The sequence below is a fragment of the Megalops cyprinoides genome, chromosome 2 (genome assembly GCF_013368585.1).
Source record: "Megalops cyprinoides isolate fMegCyp1 chromosome 2, fMegCyp1.pri, whole genome shotgun sequence".
Classification (NCBI taxonomy): Eukaryota; Metazoa; Chordata; class Actinopteri; order Elopiformes; family Megalopidae; genus Megalops; species Megalops cyprinoides.
The window spans coordinates 33,385,397-33,409,042 of NC_050584.1; the positions used below are offsets into that span (position 1 = coordinate 33,385,397).

The 23,646-nt window shown below is 42.8% G+C and overlaps 1 protein-coding gene across 1 annotated transcript; it reads left to right on the forward strand.

Moving 5' to 3' along the window:
• Window positions 1-1,889: 1,889 nt before the first annotated feature.
• Window positions 1,890-22,782, forward strand: LOC118772460 (unconventional myosin-VIIa). Its single transcript, XM_036520816.1, has 47 exons — window positions 1,890-1,907; window positions 2,147-2,248; window positions 2,354-2,506; window positions 3,410-3,594; window positions 4,156-4,277; window positions 4,380-4,522; window positions 4,942-5,055; window positions 5,252-5,405; window positions 5,521-5,597; window positions 5,711-5,830; window positions 6,123-6,265; window positions 6,611-6,821; window positions 6,940-7,075; window positions 7,448-7,614; window positions 7,744-7,884; window positions 8,396-8,554; window positions 8,705-8,797; window positions 8,959-9,053; window positions 9,216-9,300; window positions 9,538-9,756; window positions 10,241-10,444; window positions 10,552-10,761; window positions 10,942-11,106; window positions 11,323-11,655; window positions 11,873-12,021; window positions 12,272-12,398; window positions 12,676-12,795; window positions 12,912-13,085; window positions 13,255-13,482; window positions 13,710-13,877; window positions 14,725-14,842; window positions 15,436-15,562; window positions 15,832-15,998; window positions 16,257-16,438; window positions 16,521-16,642; window positions 16,741-16,895; window positions 17,179-17,332; window positions 17,799-17,954; window positions 19,097-19,202; window positions 19,293-19,406; window positions 20,920-21,007; window positions 21,112-21,218; window positions 21,415-21,600; window positions 21,740-21,856; window positions 21,945-22,028; window positions 22,175-22,294; window positions 22,614-22,782. Exons 1-47 carry the CDS (start codon window positions 1,890-1,892, stop codon window positions 22,707-22,709), a joined length of 6,714 nt encoding a protein of 2,237 aa, XP_036376709.1. The 3' UTR covers window positions 22,710-22,782.
• Window positions 22,783-23,646: the final 864 nt, after the last annotated feature.

The following is a 23,646-nucleotide window of genomic DNA, read 5'->3' on the forward strand; positions in this document are numbered from 1 at the left end:
GTTTCTACTTTTACTTAATGCCTGAGTACTGTAGGTGAGAAAGTTGGCATTGCCTTAAATGAATGGAATTTAGCGTTTAATGTACTTACTGTATGTAACTAAGCAGCATACATTGGCTTTGTCATTGACAATAAGAAACCTTGATCACATTCAGCACTAAAAGCCTGGTCAGCCCAGAAATCTACCTGATAATGCATTCTTTTTGGCACTCCTATTTAACCATTTTTAACCTTTATGGACTATGGAAGTAATATGTTGAAAGTGGACTTCATCAAACATTTTATTTGAAAGTGGAAGGCATCGATAGTAAAACACTATGTGATCAAAAAGTGAAAATTTAATGTCTTCCTCCAATGGCTACAGCATGTGAGGTGGGTTTGTCCTCTGCAGATGTTAAATGTAAGCTCTGTTTATCTCTGTTATTTACAGCATAATTGCTCCTCTTTGATTATTGAGGGGAAATCAGCATATTTATATTCCCAAGGACTCCAAAGGTCAGACCTTGCTGTGAACATTTATGATTCATTTACGAGAAGGAATGTGAGGAACCTTATATATCATTGGATTACAGTCCTTGCCCTCTGTTTTCCAAGCATATTAGACCTGTAGGCTTGAGTGCTTGGGTGTTTAGTATCTTAATACCTCATTAAACAATCTGCTGTACCTACTGACCTTGATGCTACTTGTTATATCTGTCCTCAGAACTTCTGTGTGGTAATACAAAAGCTGAGCTGCATTGAAAGGCAAGGAAATGTGACAAGATGGAGGGGGGGTAAGAGCGGGCTGTTCTTCTATGAGCAGTGGGATTCGAGCTTTTCCTGGGTGGAGCCCTGACAGGTAGCAATGGCTGCATGAGAGCAAAGTCGAAATGCCATAAAGTGTGCGCTGGAGGGGCTGGCTGCTTCCTCGTTCATAGGCACAGCGCGGACAGGACAAGGTGGCCAAAGCACACATTCTCTCTCTCTCTCATGAGGGACGGGAGACGCAAAAAAGAAAAAGAACATCTAAAGCAGCATTCTAGAAGGTAAAGTCATCCACTCTTTACCTCGATTATTTCATTACCGTTCAAATAAGGGCCTTGGAGGGTTCAGCTCTCCCGGTCATATCTCTGTACCAGTGGTCTGGGCAGGGGGAGAACTTGTATCGGCTGTGAATTTAACACTATATCTTCATATTTGTCTGAACTAGTAGTAAGACTGAAGTAAGTACATGGTACCATGTGGAATTGATGACTGTTCCTGATGATAGCTGCAGACTATAATGATATCTATGCTGTATTATAGCAGATAAAATAGGCAAAACGAACAATCAATTTCATTAGAATACAGTATAGCAGATTAATGGCCCTGAAAAAAATTATCTCGTGGGCAGACATTTCTGATGTTCAGAGACCTCAATTTAAATATAAAACCAATGATATTTGTGTGTTGCTCATTTGTATGATTTACCTGTAGTGAAGATAGCATTTAAATGAATTCATGTAATGCTGGCTTTATGTAATACAAGTTTCTTTATTGTGTACTTTCATCTTTAGTGCCTTACACAGATTCTGTATTTGAGGCCTTCTTAACACGTTCTTCTGGATTCACAGTAGCTGTCTTTGCCAATAAAATAATTAGTAGAGTGAGGAGAAATTACCATATCCACTCAAAATGAAAAAAGGAAATGGCAAGGAGTACAGCTATCTTTAAATGGGGTGTGGCAGCCATTTTGTTTCAGTTTGTTACATACCGGTTTGCTCAGCAGTACAAACAATGACTAGAGTCTGGGCTTCAGAATTGAAAAAAGCCTTTGTATAATTCTCAACTTCTGAACTTTCTGTAATTAAACATTACTGTTATTTATTTTCCCTGTTATTGCACATGTAGATTTGAGGAAAGAAATCAGGCATGGTGGTGTTGAGACAGGTAAGTTTTATTTATGTAATATTATATTTCTTGAAAGCTACACACTGTGTCTTCTTGATTAAACAATTGATTCTGTTGATTGACACTGGGTCCCAGTTTGAATTCCATCTTTACTTAATTGATTACTTTTATAAGCATGTGCCTAATCAATCATTGTATGCAGTCATTTATTTCTGATTATAGCATTAATATGCAGTCACTGTATTCAACAGTGATCATCTATGTCCATTGTCTTACAGGGAGATTATGTGTGGGTGGATTCTGGTCTTGGGGTGCCCATTGGAGCAGAGGTCAAGCTCACGGACACTGGAAAACTCCAGCTAATTGATGATGAAGGAAAGGTACAGGACTAAATGTAATTGTGAATGACTAAAGAGATACCACCCTGTGGGTGTAAATGACTTTGCCCAGGGTATAATAATTAAGCCTTCCTAATGTAATTTCAGGAGCAGCTGATCACCAAAAAGAATGAGGGCACCATCCGGCCCATGCACCCCACCTCTGTGAATGGGGTGGACGACATGATCCGGCTAGGGGACTTGAACGAGGCAGGACTGCTCCGTAATCTCTTTGTTCGACATAAAGAAGGCATCATCTACGTAGGTTTCCCCTTGCTTTGTATGGCAGGAATCAAAAGTGTTCTGTGTTTGACAAAACAATGTATGTTCTTATGTATCGGTGGAGACCTACTTAATTGCTGTGGAAACTGGAACTCGAACAAAAAGGGGTTATGCTTTCAATCACAAATTTCATGTTTGTGTCATAAGAAGAGCAAAGAAATCTAGACTATATTATTACATAAACACAGAGGAACATATTTTACAGCTGACAGTTGTTATCAGAAAATGAAAAATCTGTAACTCTGATGATTGCAATAATAACCACTGACAAAAATGTATTTTGACTTGTAATCAGAATGCAGTCAGAATGCTTTTTTCCATCTTCTTCACATGAATTATTTCCCAAATGTAACCTGCAGCCTGTTGCTAATCACAGCAGTGTCCTAATAAAGACTGCTAAGTTGCTGTTTGAGGAGAGGAGTCAAACACAGTTGCAATGCTTATGTTCCCAAATCAGAACATACCACGGTGTGTAGGCAGTAATAAATAAAATGGGTGATCCAGTGACTGTGAAGATGATATTGGGACAGATAATACAATCTAATGTAACCTCATATAATGTAATTTATATGACAATTTACTAGAGTAAATTGTCATATATACACCCCTGAATGAGTGATAGAGAGCTGATACAAGACCTCTTACTGGAGTGTGCAAAGCGTGTAGTAGTGAGTTGAATGAGATCAGCTGCATGAAGTCCAAAGCCGTCTTCTGCTTCAATGCCACATCTACTGTCATTTGAAATAATGAACCATGGGTGATACAGGGGTAAGCAGTGATGTTTTATTGAGAGCTTGGCCTGTAAACACTGAGCTCTTCCCTCACTTGTCCCCAGCAGCGTTCCTACACAGTTATGTGACGGGTGACCTGTTCTCTGTTCAGACCTACACAGGCTCCATACTGGTGGCTGTCAACCCCTACCAGCTGTTGCCCATCTACACAAATGAGCAAGTACAACTCTACACCAACCGCCGGCTGGGTGAACTGCCCCCACACGTCTTTGCCATCGCCGACAGCTGCTTCTTCAACATGCGCCGCAACCGCAAGGACCAGTGCTGTGTAATCAGGTCTGCTGCACACCTCAGTCCCTTCCCCACCTCACCCCTTCTCCTCTATGTCTTTGTGTTCTAGCAGGTCACAATGACTGCCCCAATAAAAGCTCCTTAAAGTTTGGGTCTATGGGTTTGTCGACTTACAATCTTTTATTGTGCTGTCTGTTGCTTTGAAATGAAGGAGCAGTACACTACCATCTATTTTGCCTTATTTATTGGTTTTGAATATTTTTTCTCTCAAGCACAGTATGAAAAAAGGCATTAATCAGATGAGATCAGATGAGACCCATGCTTGAAATGCTGTCTGATGTACTCACCAGTTTGCATTGTGCTGTCATGATACTTGAATAAAAGCTGTAATGACATGTCAAACTATGTATGAAACCATTCATCAGCTCACAAAGAGAGATGCTTCAAATACCAGCCCTGGTACTTTAAGCATGTGGGTACTTCTAAGTATAATAAAGAGAGGAGATTAGATGCACATAGAAGTGGGCAAGGAATTCATTGGGAAGAGGGATGAATGTGTCTCCTCCACATAAAGCTCACATTGTTGGTATTATCCCTCTGCGTCAGTGGTGAGTCTGGAGCAGGGAAAACAGAGAGCACCAAGCTGATGCTACAGTTCTTGGCCTCAGTCAGTGGTCAGCACTCCTGGATTGAGCAGCAGATCCTGGAAGCCAACCCCATCCTGGAAGGTGAGCTGCTCCCCACTTCCGGAAAGAGTCACCAACTTAGACTGTGATGCAGATCATCTTGGGGAATTTATTTAAATCTCAATTGCACAACTTCTCCCTCAGCCTTTGGCAATGCGAAGACTGTCCGCAACGATAACTCAAGTCGCTTCGGGAAGTACATCGACATCAACTTCAACAAGGGAGGAGCGATTGAGGGGGCTCGAATAGAGCAGTATCTGTTGGAGAAGTCTCGTGTCTGTCGCCAGGTAGGCGAAATGTGGGTCTATGCAATAAGGATTTGTTGAAATGCAGTAATGTGCTAATGGAAAAATCAATGTGCAAGCATCCGGTGTACTGGGTTTCTGTATTCATGTTGTATTATTCAGCTTATTAAATGTAATATTTAAATTAAAATGCTGTGCTTACCTATTTAGCCCTAAAAAACTAAGTGACTGGATTTTTTTAATCAAAAGTAAATATGAAGTTGTAAGTTATTAAACTATATGCGAGTGTGCCTCCCATTTAGCTATTCCATGTTATCAGTTTCTAATAGGTTGGTTTTGAAATTGTTTACACAAGGTGCAGGAAACCCCTTATCAGCTGATAACGTACTACAATGCATTTTGGGAGATCCAGTGATTCTCTGACAAGCATGTTTTTCTACTCATTACCTAATATACTGCAGGCCCCAGAGGAGAGGAACTACCACATCTTTTATTGTATGTTGATGGGAATGTCAGCAGAGCAGAAGAAGATTCTTTCTTTGGGAAACGCCTCAGAATACAACTACCTGACCATGGTAACTTTAAATGCTTTTTAGCGTCTGCTTTCATTTCTGCCAAACAAAATGGGTGAAGTAATACAAAAGGATTGGTATAATAAGGCCATAATATTTTTATTGTGTGCGTGTCAACTTGCAAACGAGCTCCTCGTTAAAAAACAAAGGCAAAGGTTTCAAGTGGGGAAAAAGGAATCTGATGGCCTCTTTTCAACAGGGCAACTGCACGAGTTGTGAAGGGCGGGATGACGTTACGGAATATGCCCACTTCCGTTCAGCTATGAAGATCCTGACATTCACAGAGAGTGATTCCTGGGAGATCTCTAAACTACTGGCTGCTCTCCTTCACCTAGGCAATGTGGACTTTGAAGGTAACCATCCAATCCTGCTGAAGTAACTCATTTGCCACAGCAGGAAAAAAAAACTTCAAACCAACTTCACAAACCTGTGCCACTACTGAAAATGTAATTTTCTTCTGTTGTTTAGCCACCATCATGAATAACTTGGAGAGCTGTGACATCCTGATATCATCTCATTTCAACATGGCTGCAAAGTTACTGGAGGTATTTGCTGGAGGTTAATTGGCACGTCTTGAATTTGATTTGCTTCTGAGGTGACTCATAACCACATTCAGTTGACCCTGCAGTTTTTGACAGTATGATCGTGTCTTTCCCAGGTGAACGCAAAGGCCCTGGATGATAGCTTGACGAAGCGCTCATTCATGACCAACCGAGAGAGTGTCTCAAAACCACTCAGTTCTGCACAGGCTATGGATGGCAGAGATGCTTTCGTCAAGGTAGAGCAATGAGCAGACTCCCCTTCAACAGCACCAGCGCACATAGTTGATGTAACCACCCTGTAGACAAAGGGTGAATAGATATCTCTCTGGAGAGCCTTGATCAGCCCTGGACCGAATCCCACATTAAGCAAATATGTGATTATCATTCATCACCTTACCCCTCTGCTAAGATAAACTCCACACACTGCAAGGAGATTTTCCCATTGAGCAAGGTATAATCACAGGTCTAATCTTTTTTGCCTTTGACTTTGAGTTTGAGGTCTCAATCACTGTGTATATCTCTCCCCAGGCCATCTATGGTAAGATGTTTGTGTGGATTGTGGAGAAGATCAACAAGGCCATTTATAAGCCCCCTCTAGAGGATTCCACACATATTCGCCAATCCATTGGCTTACTGGACATCTTTGGCTTTGAGAACTTTGCGCACAACAGGTGGGAACAAAATCACTGTATTTATTGCTCATACAATAGTGCATACAGAAAATCATTTTTAAGTTTAACAGTATTCCTCCAGCTAAAACTACACTGCAGCATATTACATATGTTTGTAAAACATACAATGTAAAGTGTCTAATGTTATAATATTTAATGTCATACATTTAAAATAGTCATAAAATTAGTTAAATAACTGTATTGTAAAAAAGCAGGTCAAGACTTGGTCTTGAAAACACAGGGAGGGGGCAGGTGCATGCATGTGATAACTTGCTTGTATCCAGCCCATTCTCCTGCATCTGGAATCCAATCACTTTGCATGACATTTGCTTCTTTGTGCTGCAGCTTTGAGCAACTGTGCATCAACTTCGCCAACGAGCAGCTGCAGCAATTCTTCGTGAAGCACGTATTCAAGCTGGAACAGGAAGAGTATGCCCGAGAGAACATCGTCTGGGAGCGCGTCAGCTTCAATGACAACCAGTGTACACTGGATGTGCTGGCCAGCAAGTCCCTCAATGTCCTGGCTCTTATCGATGAGGAGAGCCACTTTCCCAAGGTGACAACTCTAAAGCTATCTGAGTGGCCACTCTTTTTTTCCATTGTCAAGGAAATGGAAGACGTGTTTCTTCCCAGGTGCTCCAAGTCTTCACTCCACTTTTTGTGTGTTGTTTTAGGGTACGGACACCACCATGTTGAACAAGATAAATCAGGTGCATGGAAAGAGCAACATTTACATACCACCCAAAAACAACCATGACACAAACTTTGGGATTCAGCATTTTGCAGGGGTGGTCTACTACGATGCCAAAGGTATGGCTTGTAGCTGAGTCAGCACAGAGCTTTCAGACTCCTCTGTTACTTTGAGGGAGATGTTTGGGGCTTACTGCAAAAGTGTAAGGCTAGACTGTGATTGCTTTTAATTTAGCCTATTGATCATTATGATTGCCATGAAAATAAGATGAATTTGTTCAATAAATGCTGGGTTACATAAAATTTTATAGTGTAACATTAAAAAGAAAAAAATATTATAATGTGATTTAATGGTGTTATGTATTTACAATTAATATTAAACGTGAATCTGCAATTAATTATATTTGTGCAATAAAAAAATGAATTGAGTGTAGTGTGAAAGTCAAAGGTCATGCAGTCCCATCTGACTTATGTTTTCTGTCCTAAATGCAGGCTTCTTGGAGAAAAACAGGGATGCTGTGAGCTTAGATATCATTCAGCTGGTGGAAACATCGACCAACAAGCTCCTCAAACAGATCTTCCAAAATGATCTTGCCTCAAATGTGACGAAGCCCTCTGCCAACCCAAAGATGATGATCACCCCCAAAAACTCTCTTCGGGTGAGGGAGGAAACAAACATTTTTTCATACGGCTTGAACTAGAAGGAAATTTCCCAATTGAGCTGTACATACTAGCCTGGATATCAGAGCTGTGGAATAGTCAGTGAGGTGGTCTGTCTCTCTCAACAGCAAGCACCAGATACCAAGAAGCGCATGCCCACCTTGAGCAACCAGTTTCGGCAGTCTCTGGACACCCTGATGAAGACCCTCACCATCTGCCAGCCCTACTTCATACGCTGCATCAAACCCAACGATTTTAAGAAGCCCATGGTAAATCAAGAGAAAGAGATCTCTGGATGGTGCTGATGTTAGTGCAGTGTGTCTCCACATTGAAGAGTTTGCATGTAGTTGTGACAAATGTACCCAAAATGTATGTTTCATGCTTCATGTTTCAAGTTAAATGAGATGGCTTATTCTCTAGCCCTCATCTCTCAGATCTTGCCTGTTATTACAGAATTTATTAATGAAAAATATATATTTTAACATTGATTTATACAGGCTATTCAGGGTTTAATGTCTGTATTTCCAGGTGAAAACACTATGCAGTATTACCCTCTCAAGTTCCTTGCTTAATTCCAAAGATCTTCTTTGGTAATGCCAGTCCACCTCACTGTCACTTACCAAGACCAATGACATTATGGCAAAAGTACCTTTTATTCATGATTGTTTTTGAACACAGCATAAACTGATTCTAAATACATGTATAGAGTAGTTTTATACTCTAAATGAACCCCACTGCCATTCGCTGGTTCTCACTTGACAATCCTGTTACTTCTCTCAGCTTTTTGACAGGGAGTTATGTATGCGCCAGCTGCGTTATTCTGGGATGATGGAGACCATTCGAATCCGTAAATCAGGGTATCCCATTCGCTACTCCTTCAAGGAATTCCTGGAGCGGTACCGTGCCCTGCTGCAGACCTCTATCTGTGATCCCAAAAATGTGAGAGAAAGGCTTTCATTTGTTTCAGTTTCAAGTATCATAGTGGCAAGTCAATAAAGCAGCAGTCAGTACTAAAAAGGCAGGGACAGTCAATAAAATAAACTGTACATGCCCTCATCTCATGTCTAAATCTTTCCCTCTCTCCCTCAGGACCCAGCAGAAAAATGCTGTGACTTCATTTGTCAGTCTGTCATCAGTGGAGAGGGTGACTGGAAAATTGGCAAGACAAAGATCTTTCTCAAGGTGTCCTCATGTTTCAGTACCAAACCTAGTTACAAAACTGACATTCTAGGGTACATTTCAGATAGCAGTGTTACATCATGGATAAACATGAGATTAAATGATTTTGATGATGATGTTCAGTCTGAAGTGTACCCGGTGTGCTAATTTCTTTCTTCCCACAGGACTTTCATGACACTATGCTGGAGCTGGAACGAGACAGATCAATCCACGAGAAAGCTGTTCTCATTCAGAGGGTGCTGCGAGGCTACAAACACAGGTACGGAAGATCACATGTGCACTGTGGTCTTTTATGGCATTTATGCTACATTGCAGCTCTTAATTACATTCAGTCTCATATTATTGTCCTACTCCTACAGTCTGTATGCATATTACTTTTGTCGATCACAACTCAAGAAAACTCTCACTTTGTCTCTTGCAGGAGGAGCTTTCTAAAACAGAAGATGGCAGCACTGGTTCTACAGAAATACTGGCGAGGATACAAATGCAGGAAACAATACAGAACTGTACGTTACTGCCAAAGCAAACAGCAGAGAGCAGCGGTTGTGTGTATGAATGCAACAGCATCAAGTGTATAGTGTTAAACTGAGGGCTACGCCTCCTTTGTATTGCGTATGTCCATAGTGGCAACCATATCAGTTTGACATGGGATTTCTCAGACTCACATGGTAACTGCTATGTGCTAGCATGTGGCATAGTGTAAGATGATCTGAACTGAGACCTGTTGACTGTGTGTCCCTCAGGTCCAGCTGGGCTTTGCCCGCCTGCAAGCCAAAGTGCGTGCACGACAGCTCCAGCATCACTATGAGCAGAAGCGTGCAGCTGCCATTGTACTGCAGACCCAGGTCCGTGGGTACCTGATGAGGAAGGACTGGAGGCGCAAGAAGGAGGCTGTGAGGCTGTTGCAGGCCCACACCAGGGGAATGCTGGCCAGGAATGCTGTCAGGAAGATGAAGAAAGACGTGAGTTTCTTCACTGGGCCAAAGGGTTTTCCCTCCCAGGCATAACATATTGCAGGCGTCCTCCTGTGGTTGCTTCGGTCTGGGTTATTAACAAATGCCTTGCTCCTCCCAGAAATTATTAAGCTTCTCTGCAGGCCTTGGATTTCTGTCTTACGAATTTACTTTTTTTTTGGAGGACTTTATGTAGAAAAAAAATCTGTCTGAATGTATTTGTTTCATTATGACAACTGTTATTATGGCACTGTGTTATACATTGACACTTTTGTTCAAACAGTGTACTGACGTTTTCTATATCTGTGCTGTTGATCATCTAGCTTTATTATGAACGCTAACATACCTTGTTTTCTAAGTTTGTCTAGTAGACAAATTTATGTGAATGTTTTCTGAGCTACGTACTGTATTCACCATGTCATATGTGTGTACAAACTCTGACACCCTCTTGAGTCGAGTCTGTGGTTCTGTGCTCTTCTTCTTTGTCCACCAGGCCTTCCTCTCTGCTCAGGAGCGTAGGGCTGAGGAGCTGGCCACCCGTGAGAGGCAGAGGCGCCTGGAGGAGGTACTCCGGAAGAAGCAGGAAGCTCTCGCCCTCTCAGATTCCATCACTGACCAGGAGATGGTGGACAACATCTTTGGCTTCTTGCCCAGCATGGTCGGAGGGCAGGAGGGACAAGCGCCAATGGGCTTCGAGGTTAGGTTTCCAAAGCGCAAGACAAACCGGTGTCGGGGACTTATTTGTTACGTTGGTAAGGTGGTGGAGGCCATACGTTTGATCGGAGCACGTGTCTTCATCCCAAGGACTTAGAGGGCAAGCGGACAGTGTTGGAGGAGGTGGACCTCGATGATGCCCCCATGATGGAGGACCTCCCAGAGGACTACGATGACCTTGACGACTACTCCTTCGCAAAGTTTGCCTCCATGTACTTCCAGGGTTCAGCCACACACACCCACATCCGCCAGCGTCTGCGCCAGCCACTCCTCTACCATGATGATGAAGGAGACATTGTGGTATCTCAACCTCTTTGGCTGTCAAACCTGCCTGTTCCCTAAAGCTCCTCCCCCCACCACTGGTTTCTTTCAGTCTGAGTTGGCCAGAAGGCCAGAAGCTCAGTCTCTGTCTTTGATCTCTTCCAGCTTTGCTGACTTTGCATGACCAGTGTCTGACTCCTTTACTTTCCTTCCCTTTAGGCATCTCTCACTGTATGGTGGATCATCCTGAGGTTTATGGGAGACATCGCAGAACCAAAGCAACCAGTTCAGGAAAGCGCCCCCTCTGTGGTTGACCAGTCCGTTCAGCAGAACTTAGGCCCTCTCCAGGCTAGACGCCTCAGCCACGTGGTCGGCCTTGATCAGGTGTGCAGTGATACTGTGGATCTCTGCTTACTACTGCTCTCAAGTAATATTTGATTTGTAAAGTCTTTGAATGGGTAGTATGTGAAAGATAGGATCCTCAGGTTGTATGATTCTATTATCCCAATCCTATTACAGTGGCTACAGTGGTTTTCCTGAAAGATTGCCCACTGCCCAGAGGCTACTTGAACTGATTTGCATTTTCAATTTTGATTGTAGAAATTGCTGAGGAATAGAAAAAACAGAAAAGCCTCCACGGTTCCAGAGGAAGTGGTGCAAAACAGAAAGCTGTCCTCAATCTCAGAGTTGGTGACAAAGAAGAGAAAGCCTTCTACGATCCCAGAAGAGGTTGTGCTAAACAGGAAAGGTTCTGCAGTTCCAGCAGAAGTGGGGCGGAACAGGAAGCTTTCCTCAATCTCAGAGCTAGTGCCATGGAAAAGAAAACCTTCCACAATCCCAGAAGAGATATCAGCAAATGGGAAACCTTCCACTATTCCCGAAACAGTGACACAGAAAAGGAAACCCTCCACAATCCCAGAGGAGGTGAGAGACGTGTGGACTTGTCCCTTGTCCACAGACATGGGAACGACCTTACTTTTCAGTAATTTTCATGCTCAAAGTCTTTTGCTGAACCCCAAAACTTTACTTGAATCGAAGCCTGCAAGATTACATTTTAGTGGTCTATGCTGGTGGTGCTCTGGTCCATTCTTCTTAAATCAATGTGGAGCTAACATTATTGACTGTAGTTGTTGTGTACTCTTAGCTAGAGGAACCGGATTCTCCACAGCCCAAAATGCAGGCTGTGAAGGAGGAAAGTGCTCTACTGAATGAGGGAGGTTCCTCCTTGGATCGGCCACTGACCTCCATGGAAAAACTTCACATCATTGTGGGATACGCCATAGTCAGACGTGATCTTCGGTAATAAACATATTGTGGTGAAAAGATTCAAAGCTACAACTTCATATAAAACAAATGGAATGTATTTGCAATAGTTAAATGGCAGATCAGATCTGCAGGCCTATGATTGTCCCCTGACTTGATGTTCCACTATTGGATATACATTCTTTGAAATAAATACCTTCCAACAATTTAAAAAATGCTCTTAGACAATTGATTTAATCATGTAAGAGGACAAAGACTAACCATCATTGTTCTGTCTCTGCTCCAGGGATGAGATATACTGTCAGATCTGCAAGCAGCTTGTGGAGAATAAGAACCGTGGCAGTTACATTCGTGGCTGGATCCTTCTGTCCCTCTGTCTTGGCATCTTTCCTCCAAGCGAGCGTTTCATCAAAGTGGGTAAACCTTAAACTGCAGTGCCAACTCTGTGTCAAGGCAGTGGTCTAAATGACATGTTTTTCATTGCATTAAATTTGTTTAGCAATGATCTTATCCAGAGCAATGTTCATAGCTTACTTTTTTAACATATCATTCATTTATAGAATATTTATTGGTCAAATAAGTACCTTGCCTAAGGGTACATCAGCAGTGGAAATCAAACCAGCAACTTTTGGGTTATGAGTGCGGCTCCCTACCACTACACCACTAAACCACTTTCTTTTTCCCTTGCAGTATCTGCAAAACTTCATCCGCACAGGGCCTGTCGGCTATGCCCCCTACTGCGCAGAGAGGCTGCGCCGCACTGTGGCCAACGGAGTGCGTGGGGAGCCTCCAAGCTGGCTAGAGCTGCAGGTGAGAGGGTGTCTAATGCTGCGCACCTAGCACAGCTAAGGCAGCTAGTCACTTCCAAGCACTACGGCCTTTTTATGTTCCCGGTTTGCCGAATCTCCCCCCCCCTTCCACGGCAGGCCACTAAGACAAAGAAGCCAATGGTGGTGTCGGTGACCCTGATGGACGGCCGCACCATTAGCATCCCTGTGGATTCGGCCTCCACCTCGGGGGAAGTCTGCAATGTCCTTGCCCAGAAGATCAAGCTCAAAGACACCTTTGGCTTCTCACTCTACGTCGCATTGTATGATAAGGTACGGGAAAGGTGCCCTTTTACAAGATGGACCTATTTATCAATGTAAGTGGCGAGAAACACCAGAAAAACCTGAGCATTAATTTTGAACAGCACAGGTTCAGGCTGAAGACTTCATTGTCACTGTGAGATTTGAAAAGGCTACTGTCAAAATGACCTTTCATTCACAGGTGTGGGCACTGGGCAGTGGCAGGGAACATTTGATGGATCCCATCTCGCAGTGCGAGCAGGAGGTGAAGAGGAAGGGTGGGCAGGAGCAGCATGCGCCATGGCGGCTTTACTTCCGCAAGGAGATCTTCACGCCCTGGCACAATTGCGCGCAGGACCCGGTCAGCACTGACCTCATCTATAGGCAGATCATCCGTGGGCTCAAATTTGGGGAATACCAGTGTGAAAAGGTAACAGAGGCATTTACTCCCTTATGCTGAATTCCAGTTAGCTGCATTAGACATGCAAGAGTGGCTTAATGTGACCATCATACACATTTCAGATAAATGACACCATGATGACACAGTGGTGGACAGGAATGACTGACTATAAGGGATGGATTTGTAATGAATAATGGGCTATGCTGGACTGTGTGAAGACACACTCATTTTGTTTCATGTACTGTTCTCTCATCTAGGAGGATGACATTGTCGATCTGGCAGCTAAACACTTCTATGTCCAGTATGGGTCAGATAGTGGAGGTGAAAATGCAAAGAACGTGGTTCAAGACTGCATCAAAACCTCTCTGCTGGAGGCAAAATCTGAGGCCAAGTGGGTGCAGATGGTTAGCACAGCGCATCTGGAGGTGAGTAGCAGAGTATATACTTTATATACATTCACCTGTTACATTACATCCCTTGTCACAATTAGAAGACCACTCTGCTTTGTTGGCATCTGGAATAAGAATTTGTGGAGATTGTGTTTTTAACATAAATAATTTAAACACAATCCATTGATGCTATCATGGCTGGATGTAGAAAATCAGATGATGAAGAGGAAAGAGGTATTACTTTTGGGTTGTCCTTTTCAAAACAGTGATTTCTGGCCAATTTTACAGTGTTTTAAAGAGACTTTACTCAAATGTTATTGTCACTGTTCCCAAGAAGTCATTTTCCAGCTCATGAGGTGAAAGGTCAAGGTTATAGAAATATCCAGCGGAAATATCCAGTTAATAGATGTCCAGTCTCTGAATCGGGCAGTAACACATGACTTTTAGTTGTACAGAAATATTTTCTTCATCACTTGATCCTTGAACGAAAACTCAGCATCAAAGTGGTTGCAGGTAACTTTTTAAGGGCAATTTTCTTATGAACACCAAGCCTCTTATAACCTGCATTGATAATTATTCTTCAGCTAAAAACATCCCCCGTCCATTATTCATTGTGACAACTTATTTTTACAAAAGATAAGTTGCTCACCAGCTGAATTATTTGTGAACTGTTAGCATCATGATTAATTTTGCATCTTTTTATGGTAGCTTTTTTGTTGCTGTGTTTCGTTATTTAGTGGGCATATATTTCCATTTAACCGTCTTATTGAGTTGTGTGGAGAATTTTCTCAAGGATAATAGAAATAAAATCTAAATATAACTGTGCCATTCAAAGTTCTTAGTTTATACAGAAAGTGTCTGTCCATGTCTTTATCTTTTTTAGAGTCCGTACATAAATTCAAGGAAGAAATCTGCTGTTGTCAAGGCAGAAGTGGTTGATTTTGCTCGCAAAACATGGCCAATGTTTTTCTCCAGGTTTTTTGAAGTTGTCAAGTTATCAGGTAATTATGTTTTGATGTCTCTTTATATACAGTATCTGTCCAGGCTGTGTAATGTTCTTTTCACGCATCATTAAAATGGACACATGGAGTGTTTTGATTTACTATGATCACTGTTTTCTTGTGAACTATGCTTGTAGTTCTGTGTAAATGTGGCATTTGTAACTTTGAGACAGTAATGCTTTTTGCTGTTATTGAACTGTAAAATAAGTCTGGACAGCCCTGTAACTACAGTCTGGACTATGGCTACTTAAGTACAAGCTTTGTGTCAGGTGGTAGAGCTCTGTTATTTTCGCATTGACCCACCCCAATTGACAGGCTCAGAGCTTGTAAGGCTCAGATCCTGTATGTAATCACATCCCAATCTTTCATCCATACAGACACTTTCATCTAGGGCAGGGGGAACATGTCTTGATGACATATTCTGTCTTGACCTTTTGTAATGAAACCTTTGTCTTACAAGTGCACCTTTTATGAGAAATTTTGCAATGACCTTTCTCTCTGGGCTCACTGCAGGTGCACAGAAATAAGTGAGAAGAGCACTTATCTGGTATTTTAAGCTATTGTTCCTGAAAAATGGTTTGTTTTATTTTCAGGTCCTTCGTTACCCAAAAACAAGTTTATTGTGGCCGTTAACTGGACTGGAGTCACTTTCCTGGATGAGAAGGAGAGGAAGTTCTTGGAGCTCTCATACCCAGAGGTGACTGGAGTCAACACAACAAGGTACAGAGGGCTACACGATACAATAACAACAAATACAGTGAGGAAATACAGAGTTCTACAATGACACATAGTAAGGGCTAATATGATGATGAGGCAGAGAGGGCTGTATTGACATAATAATGCAGTGATTAGGTACAGAGAGGACTGCATGTCTTAAAAAGGAGTAATACAGCGATTGTGAACTTGAGGCTGAAGTTTATGATGGCTCTCGTGTGGGAGTCTTTTACCCCTCTTGTGTCGGTCACATCTGTTTCTTTTCCTCTTCTCAGGGATGGGAAGGCCATTGGGCAGTCTGTCACTCTCTCTACATTGAAAGGAGACTTCACCCTCAATGCTGCCATGGCAGGGGACATAGCTGAGCTTATGCACATGTTTCTAGGTGGACTGAGAGAGCGCTCCCAATATGCCGTGGCCTTGCAGGAGGCCAACAGACAAGGTAAGGGTAAAAAGGCAGTTGTTCACTTGCTCTCACTCAAAAATCAGTTTGAATTGGAACCCCAGTAGCACCTTTAGCCCTCGATGAAATGACTAATGACTGGATCTACAAAGAGGAGTGTATGTGTGCCTGTGTGGGAGGAGCTGGTTAATGAAATGCGTAGTTGTGAAAAATTAGTTGCTTTTTTGGGACAGCTCAGTTGCTTAGGAACAGTACTGTGCCAGTTCTATTGAAGTGATTTGTTTCCTGTCGATCTAGATGATCCCACATTTCTCAGCTTCAAGAAAGGCGAGCTCATTCTCATCATTAAAGATGATGAATTTTCCCCTGAGCGAGGCTGGATGAAAGGCAAAAACGACCGGACGGGTCACACTGGAGCGGTCTCCACCGATGCCATCCTTGTTCTGCCGACCCTCACCAAGCCCACCAATGAAGTGCTGGTATGAATCCATTGAGCAAATTTAGATGGTGTTTGCTCCTCTGCAGCCGAACACTGATGGGTTCTTCGGCTTGCATTCCCAGAGCCTGCTGAACCTCTCTCCGGATCAGAGGAAGACCATCATACAGACCAGCCAGAGGGAGGTGGGCACAATGGAGAGGATGGCACCCTACTCTCTCAAAGAGTTCTCTTTCGAGTACTTCAGGTTGTAGGCTCACTGGCTTGAGGTCTCATTTCACTGCTTTGTAAAAAAAGAGGATGACAAACTTCATTTTCCTGTGATGTCATATCTGGTGCCTCCAGGCAGCCCAACAAGGACGTGAACCGGCAGGTGATCTCCAAGGGTGCTACCCCGGAGAGGCTATGGGTCAGCTCACGGGAGCCTCTCAAGCAGCCACTGCTCAAGAGACTGGTGGGAAATACAGAGCTCAGCCACCAGGCCTGCCTGTCTTTCACTGATATCCTCCCTGGAGACCAGCTGCTCTGCACACTCACAGAGAGGCACAATAAATCCCATTGCCTGCAGCATGACTGTTTTAGTGCACCTGCTTTGTTGACATTCATGTGATTTAAATGGAACTCTTCATATTTCAGATAATGTTGCATGTTAAAAGTGGGATTTGTTGGTATCAGAGCATAGTTTGCTGTGTACCCATGCATTTCTTGCTGAGATGAGTGTTCTATGCCTTTGGTATTGTAAGTGTATTATGAGGTGTGCTCGTCTTCCTTGACCTTGTCTACCCATTCTGAAGTACATGGGAGACTATCCCACCAAGCAAGTGCAAAGTCCCCTGGAGCTCACTGACCAGATCTTTGGCCCTGCCACACAGAATGAGGCCCTTCGAGATGAGATTTACTGCCAGATCATGAAGCAGATGACAAACAATAACAAAAGGTACATGCTGTAACAAAGGGTCCATTGGTGACTGTTTCAGTTGTGTCCTTCTAGAGCTCATTTTTCTCATGTTTAGGCTTTTTATAGTTTGTGTGACTGTTCTTGATTTCAGTTCCAAAAAATATATATTTTCATATATGTTTATGCTGGAAGGATCAGAGTTAGTGAGTGTAGTTTGGATATAGAAGTACTTGGCAGCTGTGTTACGCTTTGGTCATTTGTCAGCCAATAAGTCCAATAAACAGGGGAGAGGCTACACAGCACTTTTGCACCACCTATTCCAGCAGGAGAACATGTTGATTGCGATGTTATTCAGTTGTGTAACAATCCAAGCAGCCTTTTGTAAGCCAGGTCCTTGGCAGTACATAGCTTGACCCCTGCTCTGACCTTTGTTCCAGTGGAGCCACTGGCTGGCTGGCTCAGTGGATCTGTCTTGTACCTATCTGTGCCATGCTCTTTGTCCCAGGTTCAGCATGGAGCAGGGCTGGCAGCTGTTGTGGCTGTGCTGTGGCCTCTTCCCTCCCAGCCAGTCACTCCTGAAGCATGCCAGGCGCTTCCTAGAGACCCGGCGCAAGGAGCCCCTGGCTGCAGACTGCCTGCAGAGGCTGCAGGGGGCCCTCAGGTAGGCTCCGCACTCCACCGTGCTGTGGTCTTCCACAGTAAAATGGCAGGAGCATCCTCTTAATTTCCCCCGCGGCATGCTGGGTATGCTGTACTTTTTTATACTATGTATATAATCATAGCACAAGGATGATAACTTCTCTATCTCACTATTCTCATTTATTATATGACAACTACAGAAGTACTGCACAATGCATACTTGCACAAACATCTTTCTATTTATTGTATTTTATACCTCTGTTTATTTTATTCAATTTACTCTTTTGTTGTTTTTGATGTGTGCTGGACGGTGCAGTTGTGACACTCAAATTTCCTTCAGGATTAATAAAGTATTTCTTATTCTTATTCTTATTTTCAATCGCTGAACTACTTTCTCCTTGGCTGTGGTGCTCCCTCTGCCTCACCTTTCCCCCTTGGTGAAAGCACACTAGGTGCTGCTGGGGTCCCCCAAGACAGCGGACCTGTCTGGGCAGTAAGCTGTCCCCTCTCCCTAATATCACTTCATCAGCACTGCACCCCTGCCAGTCGCTCTGCCAGGGAGGTGTCGCTGCTGATTGATGGTGGAGCAGTTGTTCTGCACAGCGCTGATGTCTGAGCGCATCTGCCAACACAACCGTACAAGCCTGCTCCCGGCTGGACGGCAGTCCTGGATTCCCCAGGGTGTGATGGAAAAAAAATCTTCATGGCTAACAGGCCTTATCTTTCAAAGGTCCTTGTGTGTCCTCCATCCATGCTCATTCTGATAGGTAAAATGGCTTTACCAGAACTGTGGGAAAGGCTCATTTCCTTACCTGGCAGCAAGGTTTCCAACAACTGCTATCCTACCTTGTGACCCTCTTGTAAATTGTAGAAGTAAAGCATGACTAGACCTGGCCAATGCCCAGGACGTCTGCAGCAGACATCCCAGTGCAGTGATAGGGCAGTCATTTAAGATGCCACGGTATTATCAGAGTTGCAGTGTACCCTGGCTTTATCTCTAACACAGTACTTTAAATCAGACCAGCTACAGAACCCTTCCAGATTAATTTAATGAATAGTCTCCAGTCCGTTGAAAATTTGCAAAATGGCTTCTGAAGATCAGCCAAGTGAGTGCTGCACTGTGTACAGTGTTCATTTGATGAAAAATGTGCATCCTCCCTGCAGGATGGAGCCCAGGAAGCTGCCTCCTCACCAGGTGGAGCTCAATGCCATCCAGCAGAACAGCACCCAGATCTTCCACAAAGTGCACTTCCCCAATGACGTAGAAGAGGTAAAGGGACTCTCCTAAACACATGAGAAGAACGGGCTTTCGTCTTTCGTGTCCCTTTTGCTTATCCTGGTCCATCTCTCCTGCCATCAGATCTTTGAGGTGGGAACGAGCACCAGAATTCGAGACCTCATTCGGAGCATTGCTACTAAACTGATGCTGTTGTCCCCTAATGGTTTCAGCATCTTTGTGAAAACTCCTGATAAGGTAAGTCGAAGACTTATCCTTAGATTGCCATTTCAGATTATTCAAATTATTACTATGGGTATTTTAAAGGACTGTGGGTATTTCATTATTGAAATATTCATTTATTTGGTACCCCTATCCAGGGTCACTTAAAGGTAGACAGCAAAGTAAAGTATAAAATACAATTTAAATACAAATAACGAGGTGCAAGTACATCTAATATATGCAGAGGTCTTGAAAGGTACGCATAGTGGTTAAGGAGCAGAACTTGTAACCGAAAGGTTGCTGGTTCAATCCCCGCTGGGACACTGCTGTTGTACCCTTGGGCAAGGTACTTAACCCACAATTGCCTCAGTAAATATCCAGCTGTATAAATGGATAACATTGTAAAGAACTGTAACCTATGTAAGTCGCTTTGGATAAAAGCGTCTGCTAAATGAATAAATGTTTCTTACAATGCTCTGCTGGAATTTTAGACCATTCTTCTTTGGCAAACTGCTCCAGCTCCCTGAGATTTGAAGGGTGCCTTCTCCAAACTGCCATTTTCAGATCTCTCCACAAGTGTTCTATGGGATTCAGGTCTGGACTCATTGCTGGCCACTTTAGAAGTCTCCAGTGCTTTCCCTCAAACCATTTTCTAGTGCTTTTTGAAGTGTGCTTTGGGTCATTGTCCTGCTGGAAGACCCATGACCTCTGAGGGAGACCCAGCTTTCTCACACTGGGCCCTACATTACGCTGCAAAATTTGTTGGTAGTCTTCAGACTTCATAATGCCATGCACACGGTCAAGCAGTCCAGTGCCAGAGGCAGCAAAGCAACCCCAAAACATCAGGGAACCTCCGCCATGTTTGACTGTGGGGACCGTGTTCTTTTCTTTGAAGGCCTCGTTTTTTTTCCTGTAAACTCTATGTTGATGCCTTTTCCCAAAAAGCTCTACTTTTGTCTCATCTGACCAGAGAACATTCTTCCAAAATGTTTTTGGCTTTCTCAGGTAAGTTTTAGCAAACTCCAGCCTGGCTTTTTTATGTCTCTGGGTCAGAAGTGGAGTCTTCCTGGGTATCCTACCATAGAGTCCCTTTTCATTCAGACACTGACGGATAGTACGGGTTGACACTGTTGTACCCTCGGACTGCAGGACAGCTTGAACTTGTCTGGATGTTAGTCGAGGTTCTTTATCCACCATCCGCACAATCTTTCGTTGAAATCTCTCGTCAATTTTTCTTTTCCGTCCACATCTAGGGAGGTTAGCCACAGTGCCATGGGCTTTAAACCTATTGATGACACTGCGCACGGTAGACACAGGAACATTCAGGTCTTTGGAGATGGACTTGTAGCCTTGAGATTGCCCATGCTTCCTCACAATTTTGCTTCTCAAGTCCTCAGACAGTTCTTTGGTCTTCTTTCTTTTCTCCATACTCAATGTGGTACACACAAGGACACAGGACAGAGGTAAATGTAAAATGTAAACTTGCCAGTGATTGGCCTTGATAAGAAAACCATTTTTTTGGGTTTATTTGCCTCTGTGTTACTTTCAGGTTCTCAGTTTGAATGAAACTGACTACTTCTTTGACAGCCTCAGAGAAATCACTGACTGGTCAAAGCAATCAAAGAGAGTCAAAGATGGTAAGGCCGTTTCCTCATACAGAGTGTCATTTGTGCTTCTGTCACAATCACCATTTTCAGAACCTCCAACATTTCTGTCTCGATGCTCTGTGCTTGAATTGCAGGAGGGCCAGTGAATATGTCATATCTAGTGTTCTTCATGAGGAAGCTCTGGTTCAACGTGTGCCCTGGAAGAGATCTGACAGCAGACCTCATTTTCCACTACCCACAGGTTTAGGAACTGTTACTGTTTCTTGCCTTGAGATCCAGTTCGATTCAGATTTAAATTAAGCAGGCACAGCACGTGGATTTGCTGACTTAACTGCTCTGTCACAGTACTGAAATGCATATTTGGAGGATTGGAGAGTATTCATCCATGGCACTGTTGAGACAGTAGGAAGTCTTGATGCCGCCCTCTGTTTCTCCAGGAGCTGCCCAAGTACTTGCGTGGATACCACAAGTGTACCAAGGAGGACATGGTGAACATAGCAGGACTCCTTTTCAGAGTGAAAGTGGATGATGACAAGTCACAGTTTGTCATGATCCCGAAGATACTGAAAGAGCTGGTGCCCAATGACCAGCTGAAGGCTATGTCCTCTGAAGAGTGGAAGAAGGTGTGGGGTCTGGGATTGGGGGGCGAGCTCCGACAGACACACAGAACCGCCATATTGCTCCTCCCATAGGATACAGATTTCAAGAAGCATATAATAAAAATTCAATTCGCCATCTAATGTTAGTGCTCCTCTCTTTCAGAACATCATCGTCTCGTACAACAAGCAAGCAGGGAAGACTGTGGAGGAGGCCATGGTGGCATTCTTGAAGATCATCTTCAAATGGCCCACTTTCGGCTGTGCTTTCTTCGAAGTGAAGGTACTCAATGGAATGAGATACGTCAGTTATGTAAAGAAAAGTGGTAGCCTTAGATCATCACTGTGAAGTATTCGCTCTTGTTTTGCAGCAAACATCTGAGCCTAATTTCCCAGATATAGTGCGAATTGCTATCAGCAAACAAGGAGTCACAATCATCCACCCCAAAACAAAAGTAAGGGGCCTTTCATTATTAATTTCTTTCACTAAGTAATTATTGTCACTGTTGGCACTCCATTTTATTAATATTTAATTTGAGAGTGAGAGCTTTGCTTTGATCACAGATAATTTGCAGCATACTCTTTTCCCCCTTTATTCAAGGATGTCTTGGCCACGCATCCATATAACCGCATAGCGAACTGGTGTAGTGGAAGTACCTACTTTCACATGACCATTGGCAACCTTGTCAAGGGAAACAAGATTCTGTGTGAGACCTCCCTGGTAAGATGCCTATAGCGAAATATTTCATCAAGATTAAAACTCATGAGCCCAACTGACAACTGTTACAAGAACTTGAAAATGATACTTGGTTTCAGTGTCTTATCTGTGATAAAAATTCATGTCATTTTGTACGAGTCCCTTCATGTATATTTTACAACTGCTTTTATACATTTGCCTATTGTATCAATACAAGCATCTCATCCAACACATGGCTGTACCTTCTGTTTTTTTGTGCCTCCTGCTCTGTAATCTGTTTTGAAGGAGGCTCACTTCAGATTAAATAAGGCTGACATATGCAACCTTTGTCTTTGTTTAAAAGGGCTACAAAATGGATGACCTTTTGACATCCTACGTCAACATGTATCTCAACGAAAGTAAAGTTGTGCGGACCAGGAACCCACGCTCAACTACCTAAGACATGCTGGGGAATGGAGGCAAAAATGTATAATAGAAAGTTGCATTGATGTGATGTTATTTGTGACACGCGCAACTCCATGTGCGTGCGCATCCTAAAGGCACAATAATCAGAAACTGCATTTAACAGTTGTTAGGTTCTTCAGTTTTACATATTTTGATTTATGTGTGTTGCAGAACTGTTATCGGTATAGGACTCTTTTGAATATACTGTGTGGAAATTCTTTCTGAAAGGCATACCTCAGGAGATGTGATTGAAAATTCAAATTTCTTCATCTTGGAATTTTCATTGAACTTTAGAGTTGTTAACATGTAAAATATATTCATTATTAAGTGGTTAAACTTTAAATACTGATCACAGAAATGATTACATGTACGTAAAACATTTTTGGAAATTTTAATTTTGACAATCATAATAATGACAGTGTTGTACAGTAACAATGAATGTCCTATGAAATAGTGAATTAGTAATGCTTACTTGACCCAGGAAATGCAATCATATAGCCACACAGTCCTTGTCATTTGATCATCTCCTTGAAGAAATACATTTTCATTTGATTTCATTTGTTCTTTCTCCAGATGCTTCTGTTTGTGATGACCTCTCTCACTCTGTGCTGTATCTAACTTTCATTCTCTAATTAATGCTATACAGATTTTCTGACACATAATTATGGTATGTTGTATACAACAGGCCCTGGTGCTCCTCACTGTCAAAACTCCCCATCAAAATATTTTAGGGTTCCAAGACCATAAACATAAAAAGGTGATTTTTAGTATACTTATTTTCTTTGAATGTTTCGTAAGTATTTATTACGAAAGTGGAGTAGGTAAAACAGGCTTCAGTAAAACAAAACGGGCTTCACAAACCTGGCATACACATTTGCATTTAGTATGTAAATAAAGTCAAACAGGCAACACAGAACTGAGCCTTGTAGCTT

Bases quoted from the DNA above. Each gene is read 5' to 3' on its own strand.
- LOC118772460 (XM_036520816.1), top strand. The intron at 10,762-10,941 runs GTATCTCAACCT...CCTTCCCTTTAG, and splicing joins ATGATGAAGGAGACATTGTG to GCATCTCTCACTGTATGGTG. The intron at 16,439-16,520 runs GTATGAATCCAT...TTGCATTCCCAG, and splicing joins AGCCCACCAATGAAGTGCTG to AGCCTGCTGAACCTCTCTCC.